The 21,414-nt window shown below is 47.9% G+C and overlaps 1 protein-coding gene across 1 annotated transcript; it reads left to right on the top strand.

Annotated features, from left to right (window-relative positions):
* The first annotated feature begins 219 nt into the window (after nt 1-219).
* Nucleotides 220-12,639, top strand: SMIM7 (small integral membrane protein 7). Its single transcript, XM_045492443.1, has 5 exons — nt 220-317; nt 400-441; nt 923-975; nt 6,172-6,262; nt 11,507-12,639. Exons 1-5 carry the CDS (start codon nt 292-294, stop codon nt 11,520-11,522), a joined length of 228 nt encoding a protein of 75 aa, XP_045348399.1. The 5' UTR covers nt 220-291; the 3' UTR covers nt 11,523-12,639.
* Nucleotides 12,640-21,414: the final 8,775 nt, after the last annotated feature.

Here is a 21,414-nt window from a genome sequence, read left to right as displayed (position 1 = left end):
CGCGGCACGCCTCCAGTGCGTAACCTAATACTGCCGCGGGTGACTCCGCCCCGGGTGACGTCACACCATCGCCCCGCCCTCTCCTCAATACCCTCCGGGCCTCCCAGAGAAAAGGGGCGCTTGTCCTTTCCTAAAGGGGCCTGGCCTTCAGAGGGCGGGACCCTGCATGTCTTGGCCTTCGATTGGACCAGCCCTCGCCAGCGCGGCCTCGAGATTGGTCGGTTTGTGCTCCTCTCCCCTCCCTCTTCGAGGCTTCCGCTTCCGGTTCTGACGGACGCTTTGGCCGTAACGATGATCGGGGACATCCTGCTGTTCGGGTAATTAGGGGGGCTAGAGGCTGGGGTAGGAAGGATAAGAGGGACAAGGGGAGGCCCAGGTAACCTCATTCTCCCTTCGCAGGACGCTGCTGATGAACGCCGGGGCGGTGCTCAACTTTAAGCTGTGAGTAGGCCGCTTTGGATCGCGGCTCCACCCAGGGGACCCGTAGACCCGCCCCCACGAGCGTGAGCCCGCCCCAAGTCGTAGGCCACGCCCCCAAGTCCCAGCCAGCCCTCTGGCCACGCCTCCTTCCTGGTCTGTCCTTCTGTGACCCTGCGCTCCATGGTGACTTGAAATCAAGACTTTTCGTTTCCGGCGATCTCCCTTCTTGCATCCCGGAGAGCCTCCGGCCCGTCCCCCCAGAGTTCTTAGCCTTCCTTCGTACCCACAGACTAACCTCTCCACCTTGGTGGCTGCAGGCCTTGCTGTGATTGGCCGGTAGGTGATGGTCCAAAGGGGCATTAAACCCCCCGAGGTCACCAAGTCCGCTGCAGGGCTAGAGCTGAAACGGTGTCCGAGGCCCTCTGAGCTGAGGGTCAGGGCCAGAGGACTGAGTGGTCTTTATGTCCCACCGAAAGTGGATACTGTCTGTTCCTCTTTGTAGGAAAAAGAAGGACACGCAGGGCTTTGGGGAGGAGTCGAGGGAGCCCAGCACAGGTAAGACCTCCTTTCTGGACTCTGAAATTGGTCCATTCAGAGAGGACAATTTGTTCTTACCAAGCCCTAACTCAGTTTTCTTTTTAAGAATCTGTGTGTGTGTGTGTGTATGTGTGTGCGTGTGTGATTGTGTGTGAGAGAGAGAGAGAGTTGGGCCTGAGGATGTGCTGTTCCTTTTGTTCACCTCTGTCGACCTTCTTTCTCCTGCTAACCCTCCCCGCATAAGTCAGAACTCATATAACTTCGTACAGTTAGAATTTTCCTTTATGTATGATACCATGTGGCTAATATTTGCCCCTCACACTTGCTCCAACTTGTTTTGGCCCATTTCTGTGCCCTTGTGGTGCCAGTCTTCCCGCATGAATGAATGAATGAACGAACGAACAAGCAACTGAACAGCCTCACAAGTAGCTATTGCTTTCAGAGTACTGCAGACCTGTTTTTTCTTTTTTAATTAGATGCCAACATTAGCTTTCAAATAAATCAGATGTCACGTAAAAATTCAGTTGTCTGAATTTTCAAGAAAATTTTTGAAGAAAAATCTGAACATCCTACAGCTCAGGGTTCAAGCAACCTCTTGGCACCTGTTGGGTGAAGTTGAGAAAAACAGGACCCCGTTGAAGCAGGGCCTGTGGCCTCTACTCGTCCCAGCCCCTCATCGTGATATCATTTCACCTGCCTGGCCTCTGGAGGCCCTAGGTTTGACACTTCTTGCTGAATTTATTCATGTGACTGTTTGAGACATGAGACGTGTACATGACTACTGTGCCCATGCATTTATTCATTCACCAAGCATTATTGAGCACCTGTCACATGCCAGCCACTGTGCTGGATGCTGGGGACACAGCAGGGAGCAGCCAAGGCAGTGGGTGCCATGATGGAGCATTGCATAGGGACGATAGGAACCCTGAGGGGCAGTGAATTTGAGGACAGTCTGACAGTTCCCTTTTATTGGGGGCCTACGTGGTGGCAGCTGCCCCCTTAGGTGCTTCCTATGGGTATTTCCCCTCCGTCTCCACCCCTAAAAGGTAAAGGGCATTTTCCCATTTTATAGGTGTGGAAACTGAGGTTCAGGCTTGTGGCTTGACTTGCTTGTGGTCACATAGTAAACCAGTGACAGCCTCTTGATTGGAACCTGGCTTTTTCGGGCCCCGCAGGTTGTACCGTCAGTCACTAGACCATCCATTCATTCATTCTTTTGTCCATACATCCGTTCATTCAGCAGCTATATGTATATTGCTTACCCACTCTGTGGAAGGTACTAGACCCAACTCCTGGGGCTGTGGTCTATAGATCTAAATCGGAGCTGGGGTGGGTAGGAGGTGGGAGGGCTTGGTGGTGGTGAGAGTGTCCACGATAAGGACAGTCACAGCAGTGGCTTCCTTGTGATCAGGGGCTCTGTGCACGTCTCCTTCCAGCTAGTAATCTTGTGCTTGTTGCTGCTGCTGCAGAAAATGCCCCTCTCCCTGTGCCTGGCTGACCCCGACACAGTAGTGGCTGCATTTGTTGAGAGCTGTCTGTGTGCCAGGCACTGTGCTGAGGTCTTCCTAGTTGCCCATCACCCCCATTTACACAGGAGGAAGCTAGGGCATTTATAGGCCAGGGGCTGACCGAGGTCACCTGTGTGGAAGGGCAGTAAACTCCTGCCCAAGTTTAAGGTCGGAGCTTATACTCTTTTTTTTTTTTTTTTTTAATTTTTTTTTTTCAACATTTATTTATTTTTGGGACAGAGAGAGACAGAGTATGAACAGGGGAGGGGCAGAGAGAGAGGGAGACACAGAATCGGAAACAGGCTCCAGGCTCTGAGCCATCAGCCCAGAGCCCGACGCGGGGCTCGAACTCACGGACCGCGAGATCGTGACCTGGCTGAAGTCGGACGCTTAACTGACTGCGCCACCCAGGTGCCCCCGGAGCTTATACTCTTCCTCGAAGCGCTTAACCCCCGCTCCCCAGCACGGGCTAGGTTGGATGCCCCCTTTGTATGCTCCCATGGCACTTGTCATGGTGAATAATCAGGTGTGTGATTACTTGTTTAGTATTTGTCCTCCGTGTGAGCTCCTTAGGGCAGGGATGCCTGTCTCGTTCCTCCCTGTATCTCCTGCACTTGGCTGCTGCCTGGAACAAGTGGCCTTTAGTTAGCACCCGTTGATGGCAGGAGAGCCTGTTTTTTTTTTTTTTTTTTTTTTTGATGCTGGGCTCAAGGAAGGGCCTTGCCGAGCAGTGCCTCTCAGACATGCTGGGGATGGACCCGCGTTTGACATCTGCAGTCTGGGCTGAGCTTCACGTGGCTGTCCCAGTGGGTTGAACAATACCGGGCTCGTCTCAGCTGCGTTCAGCAAGTCTGTGTGCTCATCTGGTGCTTGGATGATGCAGTGATGCCAGATGGCTGTCATATCGGGTGGCCGTGTAAATTTCTGAGCTCCTGCCTGGTATTTTCTGTACTTAATGGACAGCCGTGGTCTAGAGATGACATTTTGGGTAGCATGCTTGTAGGTTACCCTATCTGGACCCGTTCATTTCATTCTGGAGGATTAGTGAGGGAGGACGATTGACTTAAAACCCCGAAGGAGGGTTCTGGAACCCACATCTCTGGAGTCTCATCGTACCAAGCTGTTTCCTCTCGAAATGGGTTCTGCTCTGTGGCATCAGGGAACTACAGCGAATCATCATCAAAGCAGAACTCCCCTTTCACTTCCCTGCATTAGTGTCCTTTTTCAGCTGCAAACACTGAAAACCCAGCCAAAGGGTAAGGCAAGTTGAAACCTCCCAAGGGTAGGACGGTTCTCAGGCACACCTGGATTCAGGGCTCATACCAGCCGCCCTGCATGCAATCCTCTCCTTGTCCTTCTGGGTTGGTTTTACTCTCAGGCTGCTTGTTTTTACAAAGGTGACCCGAGAGCAGGGCTTGGCACATTTTTCTGTAAAGGGACAGATCATAAACATTTTAGGCTTTGTGGGTCATACCTTCTTTCTCTCTCTCTCTCTCTCTCTCTGTCTCTTTTTTTTTTTTTTTTTTTTTTTTTTTTTTTAGTGCTTATTTACGTATTTTGAGAGGGAGAGAGACCACGTGTGCGCACGAGCTAGGGAGGGGCGGAGAGAGAGGGAGACAGAATCCCAAGCAGGCTCTGCATTGCCGTCAGCGCGAGCCTGATGCGGGGCTGGAACTCACAAACCGGGAGATCGTGACCTGAGCCCAAATCAAGAGTCGACGCTTAACCGACTGAGCCACCCAGGTGCCCTGTGGGTTGTACCTTCTCTGGTGCCGCATCTCAGCTCCGTTCCTTGACAGCAGCCATGGCAAATCCAGGCATACCTTGTTTTATTGTGCTTTGCAGAGAATTTTGTTTTTTACAAACTGAAGGTGTGTGGCCACCCTGAGCGAGCAGGTCTGTTGGCACAATTTTCCCAACAGCATTTGCCCACTTTGTGTGTGTCGTATTTTGGTAATTCTAGGAGGCTTTCACATTTTTTCATTGTTATATTTGTTTCGGTGATCAGTGATTATGACTTGCTGAGAGCTCAGATGATGGTTAGCATTTGTTGGCAGTATTTTTTTTTTTTTTTTTTTTTGAGAGAGATAGTGTGCATGCACTCAGGGAGAGGGAGAGAGAGAATTTTTAAAAAAAATTTTTTAATGTGTTTATTTTTGAGGGAGAGGAGAGACGGAGTGCAAGTAGGGGAGGGGCAGAGAGAGGGGGAAACACAGAAACCCAAGCAGGCTCCAGACTGAGCTGTCAGCACAGAGCCTGACACAGGGCTCAAACTCACAAACTATGAGATCATGACCTGAGCTGAAGTCGGCCACTTTACCGACTGAGCCACCCAGGTGCCCCGGGAGACAGAGAATCTTTAGCAGGTTCCATGCCCAACTTGGAGCCCTATGGGGGGCTTGGCTCTAGACCCTGAGATCATGACCTGAGCCAGAATGAAGAGTTGGATGCTTAACTGATTGAGCCACCGAGGCACCCCAGCAATATATATATTTTTAAAGTTTATTTATTTTGAGAGAGAGAGAGAGAGAGAGCAAGTGAAGGGGAAGGGCAAAAAGAGAGGATCCCCAGCAGATGTGGGGCTCGAACTCCCGAACTGGGAGATCATGACAGAAGCCGAAACCAAGAGCCAGATGGATGTTCAACCGAGCATCAAACCATCTATACACCCACCAATAATTTTTATTTTTTTATTTTATTTTATTTATTTATTTATTTATTTATTTATTTATTTTAACGTTTATTTATTTTTGACACAGAGAGGGACAGAGCATGAACAGGGGAGGAGCAGAGAGAGAGGGAGACACAGAACCTGAAACAGGCTCCAGGCTCTGAGCTGTCAGCCCAGAGCCCGACGCGGGGCTTGAACTCACGGACTGCGAGATCATGACCTGAGCCGAAGTCGGCCGCTTAACCGACTGAGCCACCCAGGCGCCCCCCACCAATAATTTTTAAATTAATGTATTTACATTATTTTTTAGACGTAATGCTGCTGCATATTTAATAGACTATATAGTATAGTGTAAACGTAACTTTTACATGCACTGGGAAGCCAAAAAAATCATTTGACTTGCTTTATTGCAGTGGTCTAGAATCAGAACCAAATCCACAATAGCTCTGAGGTTTATCTCCTATATATAAATGAGGGGGCATGGGTGTATTTTGATAAAACTTATTTATAGACACTGAAATATGAATTTTATGTAATGTTTGTGTCTCACAAAATACTCCTTTGATTTTTTTTTAACTATTAAAAAGTATCAAAGATATTCTTAGTTAACAGGCCATATAGAAACAGGCGGGACGGGCTGGCTTTGGCCCATGGGCCACAGTTTGCCAATCTCTGACCCAAAGGACTGGGCTTACAACTTCTTAGCCCAGAAAGATGGACAGGAAGCAAATGCCTCCTTCCCAGTGGTTGAGACAAAAAAATCTCAGGACTGACTCTCATTGGGTAGACTTGGGTCACATGTTCCCTCCCTGAGCCAATCAGAGACTGGGGACTGGGTGCTCTCAGGGGTTGGTCAGTGGCAGCTACTGCCAGAATGCCAAGGGTCAGGGAGCAGAGGCGACCCACAGGGAAAGCCATGCTGCCCCTGGAACGTGGGGTAGTGGGATGGGCGCGGGCGGAAACTGCAGAAGCACACTGCAGCCGTGACAGCAGACATGCGAGCCGTGCTTGTAAAAATGCTTTCTGCCTTTGCAGGTGACAACATCCGGGAGTTCCTACTGAGCCTCAGATACTTCCGCATCTTCATTGCGCTGTGGAATGTCTTCATGATGTTCTGCATGATTGTGTAAGTCCAGCCTGCCTGTCCCCTTCCGTGTCATCCTCGGTGTCGTTCTCCAGATCGACCCACTTGATGGTCATTCCCTGTCTCCTCTGTCGGCACTTTTGTGTCACGCTTTCTGCTTTCAAAATAAGAACTCTCCCAGGGTCTACACAGGTTAGACTGTGTCACTGTGGTCTAGGCCGGAGCTTTGACTGGAACACGGTGTTCTCCAAGTCCTGGCTGTTTCTGGTACCTCAGCAGAGGCTGCCAAGAGATACCTTCCCTCGAGCCTTGGCCCTGTTACCTCTTGCCAGTGTTTAGTGTATGCTCGGTGTCTTGCCAGGGTGGAAAATGTGGCTTGAATGACCAGTGTGCTGCTGGGTCCCTGCTTCCTACCCTGCTGGAAGCCAGCAGAAGGGTTTCAGACTTTTTTCTGTTTTCGTGCCCATTTTTCATTTCCTCATTAGGCTTAACAAATCTAATCGGATTGGTTTTCCTCCCAGCAGCGGGGCCTTAATTTTGATTCTGCTATTAATGAATTGTGAGACTCCTAGTAAACAGACTCGGGAAAATCAGTAGGAGAATCTGGCATTTTGTCCATGCTGGGCTGGTCCCTTGCTTCACCCTAAAGAGGGAGAGAAGGAAAATCGACTGTCCTGAATAATTGAGATGCTGAATTTAGGGTTGCTGGGGGGGACCTTGTGCCAGTCCAGTGGCTGTTAGAGATGGACTTAGGACTTAGGAGATGGGGGGAAGGGGGGGTTCACTGTGTCACTGGAAAGTGTTTTAGAGCCCAGAATGAGGACCGCAATGTATGCCCAGAGAGGCCCTCTTTGGGAGCTCGGTTGAGGCCTGTCCAGGTACAAAGAGGGCTCGTGAAGAGCTCAGGGGATTTGCAGAAGAGCATGGGAAGCATAACTACGATTCACAGGAGGTAGAACAGTGTTGGGGGGTGCTCCTCCAGCCTCGGTCTTTCCACGTTCCCACCTATTCATTCATTCATTCCTTCATTCATTCACAACTATCCAGCACGGGCTGTGCCTTGGGCTTCTAGCTGAGACCAAGACAGCCATAGTCCTTGCCATCAGTGAATGCACACAGTATAGCAGATGGGACAGGGACAGAAAACAAATAAATAGGAAAACCTCACTCATGAGGCAAATGGGAGGCTCTCAGTTTGGGAAATGGTCGGGAAGAGCCTCTCTGAGAAGTGCTGTTTAAATCAAAACCTAAAGAACGAGAGGCAGCCTTGCCATCTGCAGAACCGAAGAGAAGCACAGTAGCACTGGACGTAGCACGCGCGAAGGTCCTGGGGCAGGGGCGAGCTCGGTGTGTTTTTATCATTTTGTTCTTTTCTGTCCAGCGGCTTCATCATCCTTCTCTCCCAGCTAGCTTCCTTTACTGCTCCTCTTCTGTGACGTCCCAGCTGAGCCCAAGGCTGGCTTAGTCTGTAGCCTAGTGTGCTGATTCTGCTTCCTGAGAGCAGAGCCTGATTGACCTAGCTTGGTGTCACCCAGGTCCTACTAGATTGGGGTTGTCCTGGTGCCAGCAGAATCACTTAGGCTGAGTCAGGGAACCACAGCCCTTGGGCCATATCTATTTCCTGGTTTTCCTGATGTTTTATTGTCATGCGGCCACACCCATTCCTGTGACTGCTTTTGGTTACCGTGGAGTGCTTGAAACCTTGTGATGGAAACTGCCTGGCCTGCACAGTGCCACTTGCTACACAGGGAGTGTGCCGACCCCTGACCTAGGCCAGCTCTTCCAGTAGGGGCCACAGGGAGGGAAGATCTTTTTCAGAAAGGGCTCTGTCAGAGAGGCAGTGACCGGCTTTCCCAGGATATTAAAAAACTGGAAATCACCTCGGCTCTGGTCGTCATCCCGGGGTCGTGGGTTCGAGCCCCGCGTCAGGCTCTGTGCCGAGCCTGGAGCCTGCTTCAGATTCTCTCTCTCTCTCTCTCTCTCTCTCTCTCTCTCTCTCTCTCTCCCTCTCTCCCTCTGCTCCCCCCCCAACTCATGTGCTTGCTCTGTCTCTCAAAAATAAATAAAATAAGGCCTTAGATGTGTTCAAAGTAACAAAGGCTTTTTAAATAATAAAAGCTGTTCTACTTTTGCTACAAAAAAAAGAAAACGAAACAAAACTGGAAATCACCTAAGTGTCCAAGAACAGGGGAATAGTCAGGTAATTCTAAGGACGCCCGTACGACCGTTATGCTACTGTCACTGATGGTGTGCTAAAACTTCTGTCTACACAGGGGAGTGTTTTGAAAGCAAAGGCGGCTGGATGTCACTTAAATGCACACTCTGGCCTCAGTTGTGATTTGCACGCGGTAAACATTAAATAAATACCTGAAGTGTGTGGGGAGACTTCCAGGCAGGGAGTTGGACGGATCTACTCCAGGCTGTCCGCAGACGTGACCATGCTCAGAGGTGACCATGCTGTGACCGCTGACGAGGTTAACAGGGCCTGAGGGGATGGTTCACAGTTCCCTGCACCCACTTCTATATTGCTTGAGCTGAGCTACTTTGGAATTTTTAAAAAGGCATGAAAAACTTGAAATACAGAGAGAAACGTGCCTGAAGGTTTAGGGACCGAGAGTATTACCGTCTGCAGCTTAACTTGGGAACACATCAAAGATAAGGGAGACAGATTGACAGGTACCCTGTACAACAGAGTGTTAATTGCAGAATGGAGGTGGTGTATATGTGGGTGTTCACCGAACCGTTCTGTTAAGTCTTCTCTACGTTGCAATCTTCATACTGAAGTATTGGGGAGAGGAAGACCGGGAGAACACGAGCGTGTAAAACCACGGAAAAGGATGAATAAGTACAAAAGTGCAAGTTGGTGTTCACAACCCAGTGTTTTGTCGTATATTCAGAGGGTTGTGAAACCACCACGGCCATCTAATTCTAGAACGTTTTCATCACCCCCGAAAGGGAAACCTCGGACCCACTAAGCAGTTCCTGCCTGTTCTCCCCTCCCTCCAGCTTTCTTTATGGATCTGCCTGTTCTGGGTATTTCACATAAATGGAACCGTAACAGTGTGTGGCCCCTTCTGTGTCTGGCTTCTTTCACTCAGCGTGATGTCTCGTAGGTTCCGACATGCCGTGGCATGTCAACACTGCATTCCTTTCTGTGGCCAAAGAATAGTCCATTGTATGGCTGCGCCTCGGCTTGTTTTTGTATCCATCCGTTGATGGCTATCTGGGATGTTTCCATTTTTCGGCTGTCTCCAACATTGTTGATACAAACATTCGCGTACACGTTTTCGAGGCTGTCTGGTAAATACCGAGGAGTGAGATTGCTGGGTCTTAGGGTCACTCTATATTTATCCTTTTGAGCTTCTGCCAGACTATTTTTTAAAGTCGCTGCAGTAGTGTGCCTTCCCACCAGAAGCGTATGATGGTTCCAGTTTCCCCACATCCTTGCCAACGCTTGCGATTGTCGGTCTTTTTGATGAGAGCCGAGCCGTCTTAGCGGATGTAAGGGTTGATTTGCATTTCCCTGATGGTGAATGACGTCGAGCGTCTTGTCATGTGCCTATTGGTCATTTGTATATCTTCTTTGGAAGAATGTGTAGATCCTTTGTCCATTTCTTAGTTGGGTTATTACTGAGTTGTAAGAGTTCTTTTTATAGTGTGGATCCCAGTCCCTTATCAGATATGTGATTTGCAAGTATTTTCTCCCATTCTGGGAGTTGTCTTTTCAATTTCTCGATGGTGTCCTTTGAAGCACAAAAAAAAATCTTAGTTTTGGTAGACTCCAATCTATTTCTCTTTCTGTCACTTGTGCTTTTTGTGTAATAGCTAAGAAATTGTTGCCTAGCCCGAGGTCATGGAGATTTAAGCCTAAGATTTCTTTTCTTTCTTCTTTTTTTTTTTTTTTTTTTTAAAAGTGTATTTATTTATTTTGAGAGAGAGAGCATACAAGCAGGGGAGGGGTAGAGAGAGAGAGGGAGAGAGAGAACCTCAAGCAGGCTCCACGCTGTCAGCGCAAAGCCCGAAGCAGGGCTCAAACTCACAAACTGCAAGATCGTGACCTGAGCCAAAATCAAGAGTCAGATGCTCAACCGACTGAGCCACCCAGGCACCTGTAGGCCTAAGTTTTCTTTTAAGAGTTTTCTAATTTTAATTTTAATAGTTAGGTCTGCGATCCACTTTGAGTTAATCCTTGTAGATGGTGTGAGGTAGGGATCCAGCTTCATTCTTTTGCACATGTCGTAATCCAGTTGGTCCTGCACTTTGTTTTGTTTTGTTTTTCAAAAAGGCTTTTTATTTTGGAAAGAGTTTGGATTTATAGAAATGTCGTAAAGGTAACAGAGTTCCGTGTGTGTGTGTGTGTGTGTGTGTGTGTGTGTGTGTATTTTAAGTTTATTTTCAGAGAGAGAGAGAGTGCATGCGTGCACACACATGAGAGCAGGGAAGGGGCAGAGAGAGAGGGAGAGGGAGAATCCCAAGCACGCTCCACACTGTCAGCACAGAGCCCGATGCAGGGCTCGAACTCAGGAACTGTGAGGTCATGACCTGAGCCGAAATCAAAAGTCAGATGCTTAACCAACTGAGCCACCCAGGCAACCCCCCACCATATATATCTTTTTAACAGCCCTGTGGTTTTCCCCAGTAAACCTCTATCATAACTTACATACCCATTCTTAACTTCATGGACATTTGTACAGTTTCCAAGCCTTCCCTGTTCAGGACTTCGTTCACTGGAATAACGTTAATATCTTTTTTTTTTTTTTTTTTTTTTTTTTTTTAATTTATGAAAGTCATCACTGACTGGCAGTAATAGAGAATGGGCTAAAATGTTACAGATTCTGATGAAGTAGATACTTTGTTAAATAGCTTTCTTCTTTTTAAAATGTACTGTTTGGGGGCGCCTGGGTGGCTCAGGCGGGTAAGCTCCGACTTTGGCTCAGGTCATGATCTCACACTCCGTGAGTTCAAGCCCCACGTCAGGCTCTGTGCTGACAGCTCAGATCCTGGAGCCTGCTTCGGATTCTGTGTCTCCCCCTCTCTCTTCCCCTCCCCTGGCTCATGCTCTGTCTCTTTCTCAAAAATAAATAAAAACATTAAAAAAAAATAAAATGTACAGTTTGGTAGTGTTAAGTATGTTCACGTTGCGTAACAGAAAAATCACTTACAAAATTGTAAAGGATACAAAATAATCTTAATACTAACATAAAAAATCTTCTGAAAGGGTTTTCAGAGCGATAGCTTTGCTTCGTTCACATCTTCATGTACATTTCTGCCCTCCGACTTTTCCAGGCTGTTTGGCTCCTGAGCCCCAGATATACGCCTTCCCGGGAACCAGGAACCAGGAACCAGGAACCACCTTCCCAGATGCCGGGTCTCCCTTCCTCCGTTCCTGATGACTTCAAGAATGGTTTTGACTGGAAAACCAGCGATCTTCCCAGAAAGCCCAAGTTCGTGGTGGGTGGAAAAAAATGTTCGCCAAGCTGCACACGGTTTCCCAGCCACGTCATTGTTTTCTTTTCAAAGATCTTTTCACTTTGGTCTCTCCTCTGAAATGCTGACTACTTAAGGAGTTTGAGGAGGGCTTATGGAAGGGGAATGTGATAACATTGCATTCCCTATGGATAAAAGAACATGTCTAGATTGTTTTTTTAGATTGGAATTCCTCTTCTTCCAAGCTTCCGCTAGAAACCCACTTCTGGATATTTCTCCGTTTATTTTAAACAACCATCCTTTTTGGTTCCAATTACCCAAGTTTTGAAAAAATCATTTTTATCCAGGGATCTGGAACAGAAAGGTTGGCTTTTGAGTTTGATGGAACCTCTTTACTGGACCGTATTTACGAATAACAAGCAAGTTCATTGTTGCTGGGCCTGTGTCCAAATTCCTTTCCTGTCTCGATGGGCTCTGCTTGGCCACTCAGTGCAGCTGAGGTCATCCCCAGGACTTTAAGGGTGAAGTATTACCGATTCCCATGGAAGAGAGGTACAGAGCAGGCAGATGTGGGTGTTAGGAGAAACTTTGCCTTGCCTTGAAGCCCTCTGTTAAAGTCACTTTTGGGGCCATTAATTGTATCATTTTCGGAACGAGGGTGCCGTCCATGGGGGGGTATCAGGACCCAGTTCTCAAAGTTTGGAATTCCGGGTCTGATTTTCAAGTGAGTGATTTCAAGGTTGAAAATCAAGAAGCCTCACTCGAGGAAATCTAGCATTTTGCACAGAATCTTCATTGAAAGGCAGGCCTTTTATTGCCAAGACGAAATGCCGGTGGTCAGCACCCAGATCCTGCCGGTGTTTGATTTGTTCGTTGTGGTTTTTGAAATTCTGATTTGTAGGTAAACCTGACGGGAGGAAGAAGTAACCAAGTAAACCTGTAGACTTGCAGAACTGAGTCTCATTGAAAATAAAGCTCATTTCTAAAAAGGATCTTTTGTTTATACATTTTTTAACCAAGAAGTTAGTTGACTTCCGGCCCGAGTTGTTGTGAACTACACTGTGGGGAACACTGAGGATTCATTTCGGAGGCTGTCAAAAAGTCAGAAAAGAGGCAATATTTAGGTTTCCCTTTTGAGATTTTGCGTGAATAAATGTGCGGCTGGAATTGGGCCAATGTGATTTTTGACCCGGCCACTCTTGGCAGCATAGAAAGAGCTGGTGACAGCAGCGGGGTTTTGCTAGACTAGGGTCAAATCCGCTCTCACTGCTGCTTTGCCAACGTCATTCTCCTTCACTGCTTGTGTAATTTATTCCCTTGTCACACCCGGGCGTGTGGTTTGTAAGTCGCCGGGGAACGTAGCGGCCGAATCGAGCTTCGCCCAGGCCTGTGTCCTTGTCAGCCAGAACAGACGTGCCGAGATCTTGCCTGGTCACTCATCAAGCCGTGTCAGTGGTGCGAGGAAACCTCGCCGCCTTATTCAGACTGGTGCTGAGGTTTCGGTGAGGAGAGGCATTCATGTGTTATGGGGGTGAATCGTGCTCTGCGAAGAGAATGCTGTCATTGAGATTTTGTTTCAATAGTTGTATTTTTTTTCCCCAGAGAACTGTTATCTCCTTGTTAAGCTCCCATCAGCATCGCTTCGGAGGCTGCTGTACCTTTTGAAAGTTGTGTCTCATGGATGTGTATCTTGAGGAAGCTTTTCAAGAACCCTCATTAACGTCAAAGATTATGGACGTTTGAGTTTTGGGTGCGTAGGGTTGCCCAGAATTTAAGCGCTCATGCTTCTGGGTCAGTTAGGTGCGGGTTCGAGTCCCATCTCTGCTCCTTGCTAGTGAGACCTTGGCTGCTTGCTTCCCCACTCCTTGCCTCAGTTTCCAGTCTCCAAAAGGGGTCTGAGGGTCCCATCTGCCTGGGGCGATTGGAAAGTTCAGCAAGCTTAAATGTTCGGTGTGGGTGTCTTCACTGCCTGCATTTTCTCTCTCCTTTGCCTACATTTGTACACACACACCTTTATTTATTTATTTATTTTTTAATTTTTTTTTTTTTCAACGTTTATTTATTTTTTTTGGGACAGAGAGAGACAGAGCATGAACGGGGGAGGGGCAGAGAGAGAGGGAGACACAGAATCGGAAACAGGCTCCAGGCTCTGAGCCATCAGCCCAGAGCCCGACGCGGGGCTCGAACTCACGGACCGCGAGATCATGACCTGGCTGAAGTCGGACGCTTAACCGACTGCGCCACCCAGGCGCCCCGCACACACACCTTTAAAGAGCGATTGTATTGGTTTTGTTTTGATTATTTTTTTTGTTTTTCATTTTTTTATGTTTATTTAGTTTTGAAAGAGGGAGCGCACAAGCAGGGAAAGGGCCGAGAGAGAAGGGGACAGAGGATCCCATGTGGGCTCCATGCTGATAGCAGAGAGCCTGATGCGGGGCCTGAACTCCCAGACCACAAGATCATGACCTGAGCCGAAGTTGGACGCATGACTGATTGAGCCACCCAGGCGCCCCTCGATTGTATGGTTTAAAAAAATTAGAGGGGTGCCTGGGTGGCTCAGTCGGTTAAGTGTCCGATATTCGGCTCAGGTCATGATCTCGCGGTTCACGAGTTCAAGCTCCACATTGGGCTCTGTGCTGACAGCTCAGAGCCTGGAGCCTGCTTCCGATTCTGTGTCTCCCTCTCTCTCTGCCCCTCCCCCGCTAGTGTTCAGTCTCTCTCTCTCTCAAAAAATAAACATTAAAAAAAAGAATTAGAAACAGTTTTCCAGCATAGAAACCCTTTTCCTATCTTCCTATTGCCTTTCTAGCATTTTCCTTATATACAACGGTATACAGGCAAACCTTGGAAATATTGTGGGTTCAGTTCCAGACCACTACAGTAAAGCGAATATTGCAATAAAGCCAGTTAAGTCAAGTTTTTGGTTTCCTGATTCATATAACAGTTGTGTTTATAGACACTCTGGTCTAGTAACTGTACATTAAGCATCACATCAAAAAAAAAAAAAAACCCCGTGCATTCGTAATTAAAAAACACTTGATGGCTAAAAAGCGCTAACCGTCATCTAAGCTTTCAGTGAGCCATAATCTCTGATCACAGATCACCGGAACAAATACAGTAATAATGAAAAAGTTTGAAATATGGTGAGAATTAGCACAATGTGACACAGAGACGTGAAGTGATTGGACGCTGTTGGGAAAATGGGGCCAAGAAGCTAGTTGCCACAAACCGTCAGTTTGTAGAAAACACGGCGTCAGTAAAGTGCGATAAAATGAGATACATGCCTGGATGTGATGTTGTTTGATGGTGGAGAAGCCAGCTTGGGTTCTGAGTTGCCAGACAGACTCCATGGTGCTCTTTTGTGTGTGTGTGTGTGTGTGTGTGTGTGTGTAAAGTTTTTTAAGTTTATTTATTTATTTTGAGAGAGAGAGTATGCGCACGCTAACGGGAGAGGGGCAGAGAGAGAGAAAGGCAGGGAGAGAATCCCAAGCAGGCTCTGCACTGCCAGTGTGGAGCCCAACGCGGGGCTCGAACTCACAGACCGTGAGATCTTGACCTGAGCTGGAACGAAGAGTCACACGCTTAATCGACAGGCGCCCAGGAGCGCCTGCACGGTGCTCAGTTTTAATTACTGCCTGGTGTCAGTAAATCTCTCTTTGACCTTGGCCCTCTCGTACGTGCTTTGAACTTGCACTTTGTCCACTCTGACAAATGCCACTGCTATAACCGTTGTGACCTTCGCTGGCTCCCTTCACCAGTGACTCTGGAGTATCTAGGAAGGCTGCATCATCCGGTCCACTATGGTAGCTGGAGTGGCTTTTGTTTGCTTTATTCTAAAGTTTCTTACTACCAACGCATGTTCGTTGTAGATAAATTGTAATATACGGCTTTACTCGAAAGGATACAACTACCAACAATCGCATTCCCGCAGAGGGCGTCACTCAAGGTACACATCTTTCTGGCTCTTTCTCTGTGCATGTGCATTGGATATGGGGCATACATTTTTATGACATAAATTGTATCTTTGTGTGTTCTAGCCTGCTTTTCTCATCTGATGATACATTTCTGTGTTTTTTCCTACAGTTACGGTTCTTTTATTTTTTTAATGTTTATTTTTGAGAGAGAGAGCGCGCACGCGTGCATGCACATGTGCACATGTGCAGGGGAGGGGCAGAGAGAGGGAGAGAGAGAGGGAGAGAGAATCTGAAGTGGAGTTTGTGCTGACAGCAGACAGCCCTCCTGAATCGGGCCTCGAACTCACGAACCATGAGTTCATGACCTGAGCTGAAGCCAAGACGCTTAACCAACTGAGCCACCCGGGTGCCCCTGTGTTTTTTTTCTTTTTTCAGTTACCATTCTTAATAAGTGCAAAGAAGTTATTGTAATGATGTGTCGTGATTAATTTAATTCGTCCCCAGCTGATGGAAACTTGAGTTGTCTCTGGGTTTTGTCTTTCATAAATAATATTGTGATGAACAATTTGGTGTATCATCCCTAATGAATTTCGGGGTCACTTTTTAAAAGAGATCCACCTTGGGGCGCCTGGGTGGCTCAGTTGGTGAAGCATCTGATTCAGCTCAGGTCGTGACCTCACAGTTTGTGAGTTCGAGCCCCACATCGGGCTCACTGCTGTCAGCACAGAGCCTGCTTTGGCTCCTCTGCTGACCTCTCTCTCTGCCCCTCCCCTGCCCACACACACACACTCTCTCTCTCTCAAGAAAATAAATAAAACCATTAAAAAAAGGTAAAAGAAAAAGAGATCATCTTGACAGCTTTGAGCTGAGAACTCCAAAGAAAAACGAATCTTGGATAATTTGTGTCTTTGTTTGTTCATTTGTTCATACTGAGCGTAGCGTTATGTTCTATGTACAAGAAGTGGGTTCTAGATCCCCGTCAGCTTTGGCTGGGAGTGATCTCCGGCTACTTCAGTTTGCTTAACCTGTTCACAAGGACGAGGTTTTCAGGCGCCACCCAGATAACTGTTTCTTTGTGAAAAGCTACTGTGGTTGACATCACACCGGTTGGCTGTCTACCCTGATCCTGAGGGTTAAGGACCTTAACCACCACCTAAGTAATAAAGGCCCACTACTGCTTGCCCTGGAGCATGTTGCATGGAGTCACGGCCAAGGTGAGGGGCTGCACGTTGAGAGTGAAAACAAGGCCACCGTTTGCAGCACCTGCCCTTTGAGGTGCATGTTGGAAACCCCCTTCTCCTTCTTCCATCCCCTCCGTCTCGGAGAAGTGGAACGTGTCCCTCATTTGGTGGGTTTCTCGTTGCACTTCAGGTCCCGCTGTTCTAGAGCAGAGGTCAGGAGCTGTGGTTCCCAGGCAGAGCCTGGCTAGCCACCTGGTTTTTGTACATAAAGTTTTATTTTCACCCAGCCACCGCCCTCCGAATAGGTATCGTCTAAGGCTGCTTTAGCTGCTCTCTTGCTACAATGGCAGAGATGTGACGGAGACCATCTGCCCCGCAGACCTGAAAATACTGTCTTTCTGGCCCATTCACGTGACACATTTGCTGACCCTTGAGCTAGGGGATGATAGAGAATCTCAAGGTGCCCTTCCCCTTCCCCACCCCCGCCCCCACAGCCCTCGGGTGGAGTCATCCGCACACCTCGTGGTCTCGGTTTTCATAAACACATTTGCAAATATGTTTTTCGAATTTGCTGAATATCGAGCCAGCCATTTTCAAGAGCTGTGCTTAATAGACCAAAATGGAATGTTATTCCTCTTGATCGTTCGGGGAGAGATGGCTCCTGGGCTCCCTGTGAATTCTCCCGAGCGGGAGCTCTTTCTGTGCAGCCGTGCAACGTGATAATGAGATCGGCTCTCCTCTGAAGTGGTTAGATTTGAAAAGCCAGCAAGGCTGTCATTAGTGAGGCATTTTCGTTTCATTTCAACCATTTCATTATCTCCTTCTTAACCAAATTTGTGTTTATGAAATATTTGACAAACCTCCCGATGTTTTCCCGTGTTGATGAAAGACGTGTGCTGTTTGCGTGTAGAGCAGAAGGCATGGTATTTAAAAATTTTTTTTAACATTTGCTTACTTTTGGGACACAGAGCAGGAGAGAGTGCGCACGGGGGGAGGTGCAGAGAGAGAGAGAGAGAGAGAGAGAGAGAGACAGACTCTGAAGCAGGCTTCAGGCTCTGAGCTGTCAGCAGAGAGCCTGGCTCAGTGCCCGAACTCAGGAACCGAACTGTGACATCATGACCTGACCGAAGTCGGGCGCTTAACCGACTGGGTCACCCACATGCCCCAGCATGTTATTTTGTTAAAGAAAGATGTAAATTCTACTCAGGGGCTTGTTTTCATTATTCCCTTGATTTGCATTATTCCACAGAGAAAAGCACTTGACTCTCTTCGAGCCCCTCTCTAGTACTCGAGAGTTGCTAGAAATGAGAGTTTGGTAATAGTGAACATTCCTCATGGGAAATTGGGCAAAAGGGGTCTAGAACTAGTGAGAAATTCAAAGTCCACATTTTTCGATTAGAAAATGGCAAGAACCACTTCCGTGTCTGTCTCTGTAGTTTTCTGTGTGACCTGTGGGTTGTTTTGGATGAGACTGGGGGTCAACAGACTGCCGCCCACATCTGGTTCACCCCCTGACTGCATGGCCCACCAGACGGAATGGTTTTTACATTTTTTAATGGTCAGTAAAGGATCGAGAAGAAAATGAAAGGAAATTGTGCGTTCTTTGTCCATAAATAAAGTTTTATTGAAACACTGCCACACCCATTCATTTATGTATCATCAGTGGCTGCTTTGGGGACAATGAGTCCTTGCGACAGAGACCATCTGGCCCGTAAAACTGAATATATTTACTGTCTGACTCTACAGAAAGGTTTGCTGACTCCCTAGACTAGACAGTGTATGTATTTTTAATGTTTGTTTATTTGGTTTGTGAGAGAGAAAAGGAGGGACGGGCAGAGAGAGAGGGAGAGAGAGGATCTTAAGCAGGTTCCTCACTGTCAGCACAGAGACCAATAGGCTCGAACCCATGAACCGTGAGATCATGACCTGAGCCCAAATCAAGAGTCAGATGCTTAACCGGCTGAACCACACAGGTGCCCCTAGACAGTACTTTTTTTTTTTTTTTTTTTTTAAGACATCTTATGGGTGGTTCCTGTTGGCCTGTGTTTGGTTCACATTAATCGTTGTGGCCGTTCGTGGTAAATGTGGGCCACAGAGTGTGGAGTATGCTGGGGGAGTTGTAGAAGTTATTTTAAGGGGAATAAAGCTTTAGTGCATTTAATTAGAGTTTACTGTGAATCGGGAAAGAGTGGAAAAGATGGTTATGTTAGAAAGCAAGATGGAGGTCTGGGCCAGACCCAGGCTCTGTCCCTTACAGAGTGTGATGGGGGGCAGTGCATTGGCATCTTTGTACCCCCATGTCCTCATCTGTGATATGGGGACAGTGAGGGAGAGAGCTATGACACAAACCTATAACGTGCCTCACGTGCAGCAGGCACTCAGTAAGTGGTGTTATTTTCGTTGCTGTCATTACTTTTTTTTAAACCTTTAAAAAATTTTTAATTTTAGAGATCGAGCATGAGCAGGTGAGAGTGGCAGGGGGGGGTGGGGAGAGAGAGAGAATCCCAAGCAGGCTCCACACTTATCAGTGCAGAGCCCGACGTGGGGCTCGATCCCACGACCCTGGGATCGTGACCTGAGCCAAAATCGAGAGTTGGACACTCAACCAACTGAGCCACCCAGGCGCCCCTGTCATTAGTTCTATGAAAAGATCTCAGGCCGCCTGGGTGGCTCAGTTGGTTGAGTGTCCGACTTCGGCCCAGGTCGTGATCTTGCGGTCGGTGGGTTCGAGCCTTGCATTGAGCTTTGGGCTGACAGCTCAGAGGCTGGAGCCCTGCTTCGGATTCTGTGTCTCCCTCTCTGTCTGCCCCTCCCCCCGCCGTCCCACTCTGTTGCTCTCTGTCTCCCAAAATAAGAAATTTAAAAAAGAAAATTTTTTAAAGACCTTGATGGGGTTTTGTGAAGCCTAAATGAGGTAGTGTTGTAGTCACAGACCGGGCGGCTTAAACAACCGACGGTTCCGGCGGCTGGGAGTCCCAGGTCAAGGTGCCAGCATGGTTGGCTCCTGGTGAGATCTTTCTCCTTGGCTTGCAAATGGTGGCCTTCTTGCGGTATGCTCACACGGCCTGTCTTCTGTGCACACGCATGTGCATCTCTCTTCTGACACGGACACCAGCCATACTGGATCAGGGGCCCAGCCTTATGACCTCAGTTAGCCTGAGTTGCCCCTCTCAAGGCCTTATCCCCACAGGTAGGGTTAACCCTCACTTTGGGAGTTAAAGCTTTCACGTGAATTTTGAGAGGGTAGAGCTCAGTCCACAATAGATGGTCAAAGGTCTGCCCTGTAGTAGAGGTTCAGGAGCAGTGAAGTCCATGTGTTTGGCTAATAGTGCGCTTCGAGGCATTAAAAACTTCAGAGAACTCCCCGTGGTCTGGGAAAGCTGACCCTAACAACTGGTGCAGACGTTGTTTCCTGATGTTCCGTAGTGAAGTATTTGCATGTGAGTGGGATGGTAGCTTTGACCTCAGCCTCTCAGACTTTGATGTCCCATGAATCCCCTAGGGGTCTTGGCAAAGTGTGCATTTGGCATAGCAGACGGGGGTGGGAGGGGTGGGGGGGGTGCACGGGCCGAGGTTCCTCATTTCACCCAACTCCCAGGTGATGCCCGTACCGCTGGTCCCCGGACCACACTTTGTGGCAATGATGCTGTGCGGTAGCCACTAGCCACACGTGGCTATTTCAGTGTCCATCTCAAATGAACTAAAATTAAAAACCCGACTGCTGAGTCAAACGAGTAGCTACATTTCAAGTGTGTTTCATTGCAGAAACCTCGAATGGGGCAGCCGCGTCTAAAAGAGAGAGTGGTAAGCTTTCTTCATCCAGGGCCTTGTAGGAATTGCCCTTGTGGCAACTATAAGATGTGTGGTCTTATAGCTCTGGAGGTCAGAAGCCCAAAATGGGTCTCGCTGGGCCAGAATCAAGGTGTTGGCAGAGCTGGGTTCTTCTGGCGGCTCTCGAGGAGAATCTGTTTCCTTGCCTTGCCTGTAGCTTCTAGAAGTTGTCCACCTTCTTGGTCCGTGGCCCCGTCCTCCCTCCACCTTCCAAGCCAGCAGTGGCTGCTCTGGTCTTTGTCAAGATGCCATCTTTCTCTGATTCTGCTTTTTTCTTCCCCATTTAAGGACGCTTGTGATTACGTTGCCCCCCCCCCCCCCACCCCGGGATTATCCAGAATAATCTCCTTATCTTAAGGTCAGCCGATTAGCACCCTTACTTCCATCTGCAACCTTAATTCTCTCTTACCATGTATCACAATTTGTTTACAGGTTCCAAGTACTGTATTATGGCCAGGATCTCGTTGGGGGTGGGGTGATGTTATCAGGCCTAACACTGGGCCAGACAGTAAATACTTTTGGCTTTGCAGGACTACAGTCTCTTTCTCAACTGTGCAACCCAGCCTTTGCAGTGTGAAAACAGCCAGAGACAGCACACATACAAACAGGCCTGGCTGTGTGACTTCTTTTGTCGTCTTTAACTTTCTTCTGGAAAATTATAAACACACAAAAAGGGAGACTAGTGCTTGATTTCACATGTACCCATCAGGCAGTGATTTTTATTTTATTTTTTTAACACTTTTTTTTAAGTTGACTTATTTGTTTTGAGAGAGAGAGAGAGAGAGAGAGAGAGAGAGAGAACACGAGTGGGGGAGGGGCCGAGAGAGGGAGACAGAGGATT

The sequence above is a fragment of the Leopardus geoffroyi genome, chromosome A2 (genome assembly GCF_018350155.1).
Source record: "Leopardus geoffroyi isolate Oge1 chromosome A2, O.geoffroyi_Oge1_pat1.0, whole genome shotgun sequence".
In the NCBI taxonomy this organism is placed as follows: domain Eukaryota; kingdom Metazoa; phylum Chordata; class Mammalia; order Carnivora; family Felidae; genus Leopardus; species Leopardus geoffroyi.
Note: the sequence above shows the minus strand (reverse complement) of the source record. Positions and strands in the feature narration are given on the sequence as shown.

Bases quoted from the DNA above. Each gene is read 5' to 3' on its own strand.
- SMIM7 (XM_045492443.1), top strand. From the start codon at position 292: ATGATCGGGGACATCCTGCTGTTCGG. The intron at 318-399 runs GTAATTAGGGGG...CTCCCTTCGCAG, and splicing joins GGGGACATCCTGCTGTTCGG to GACGCTGCTGATGAACGCCG. The intron at 976-6,171 runs GTAAGACCTCCT...CTGCCTTTGCAG, and splicing joins GTCGAGGGAGCCCAGCACAG to GTGACAACATCCGGGAGTTC.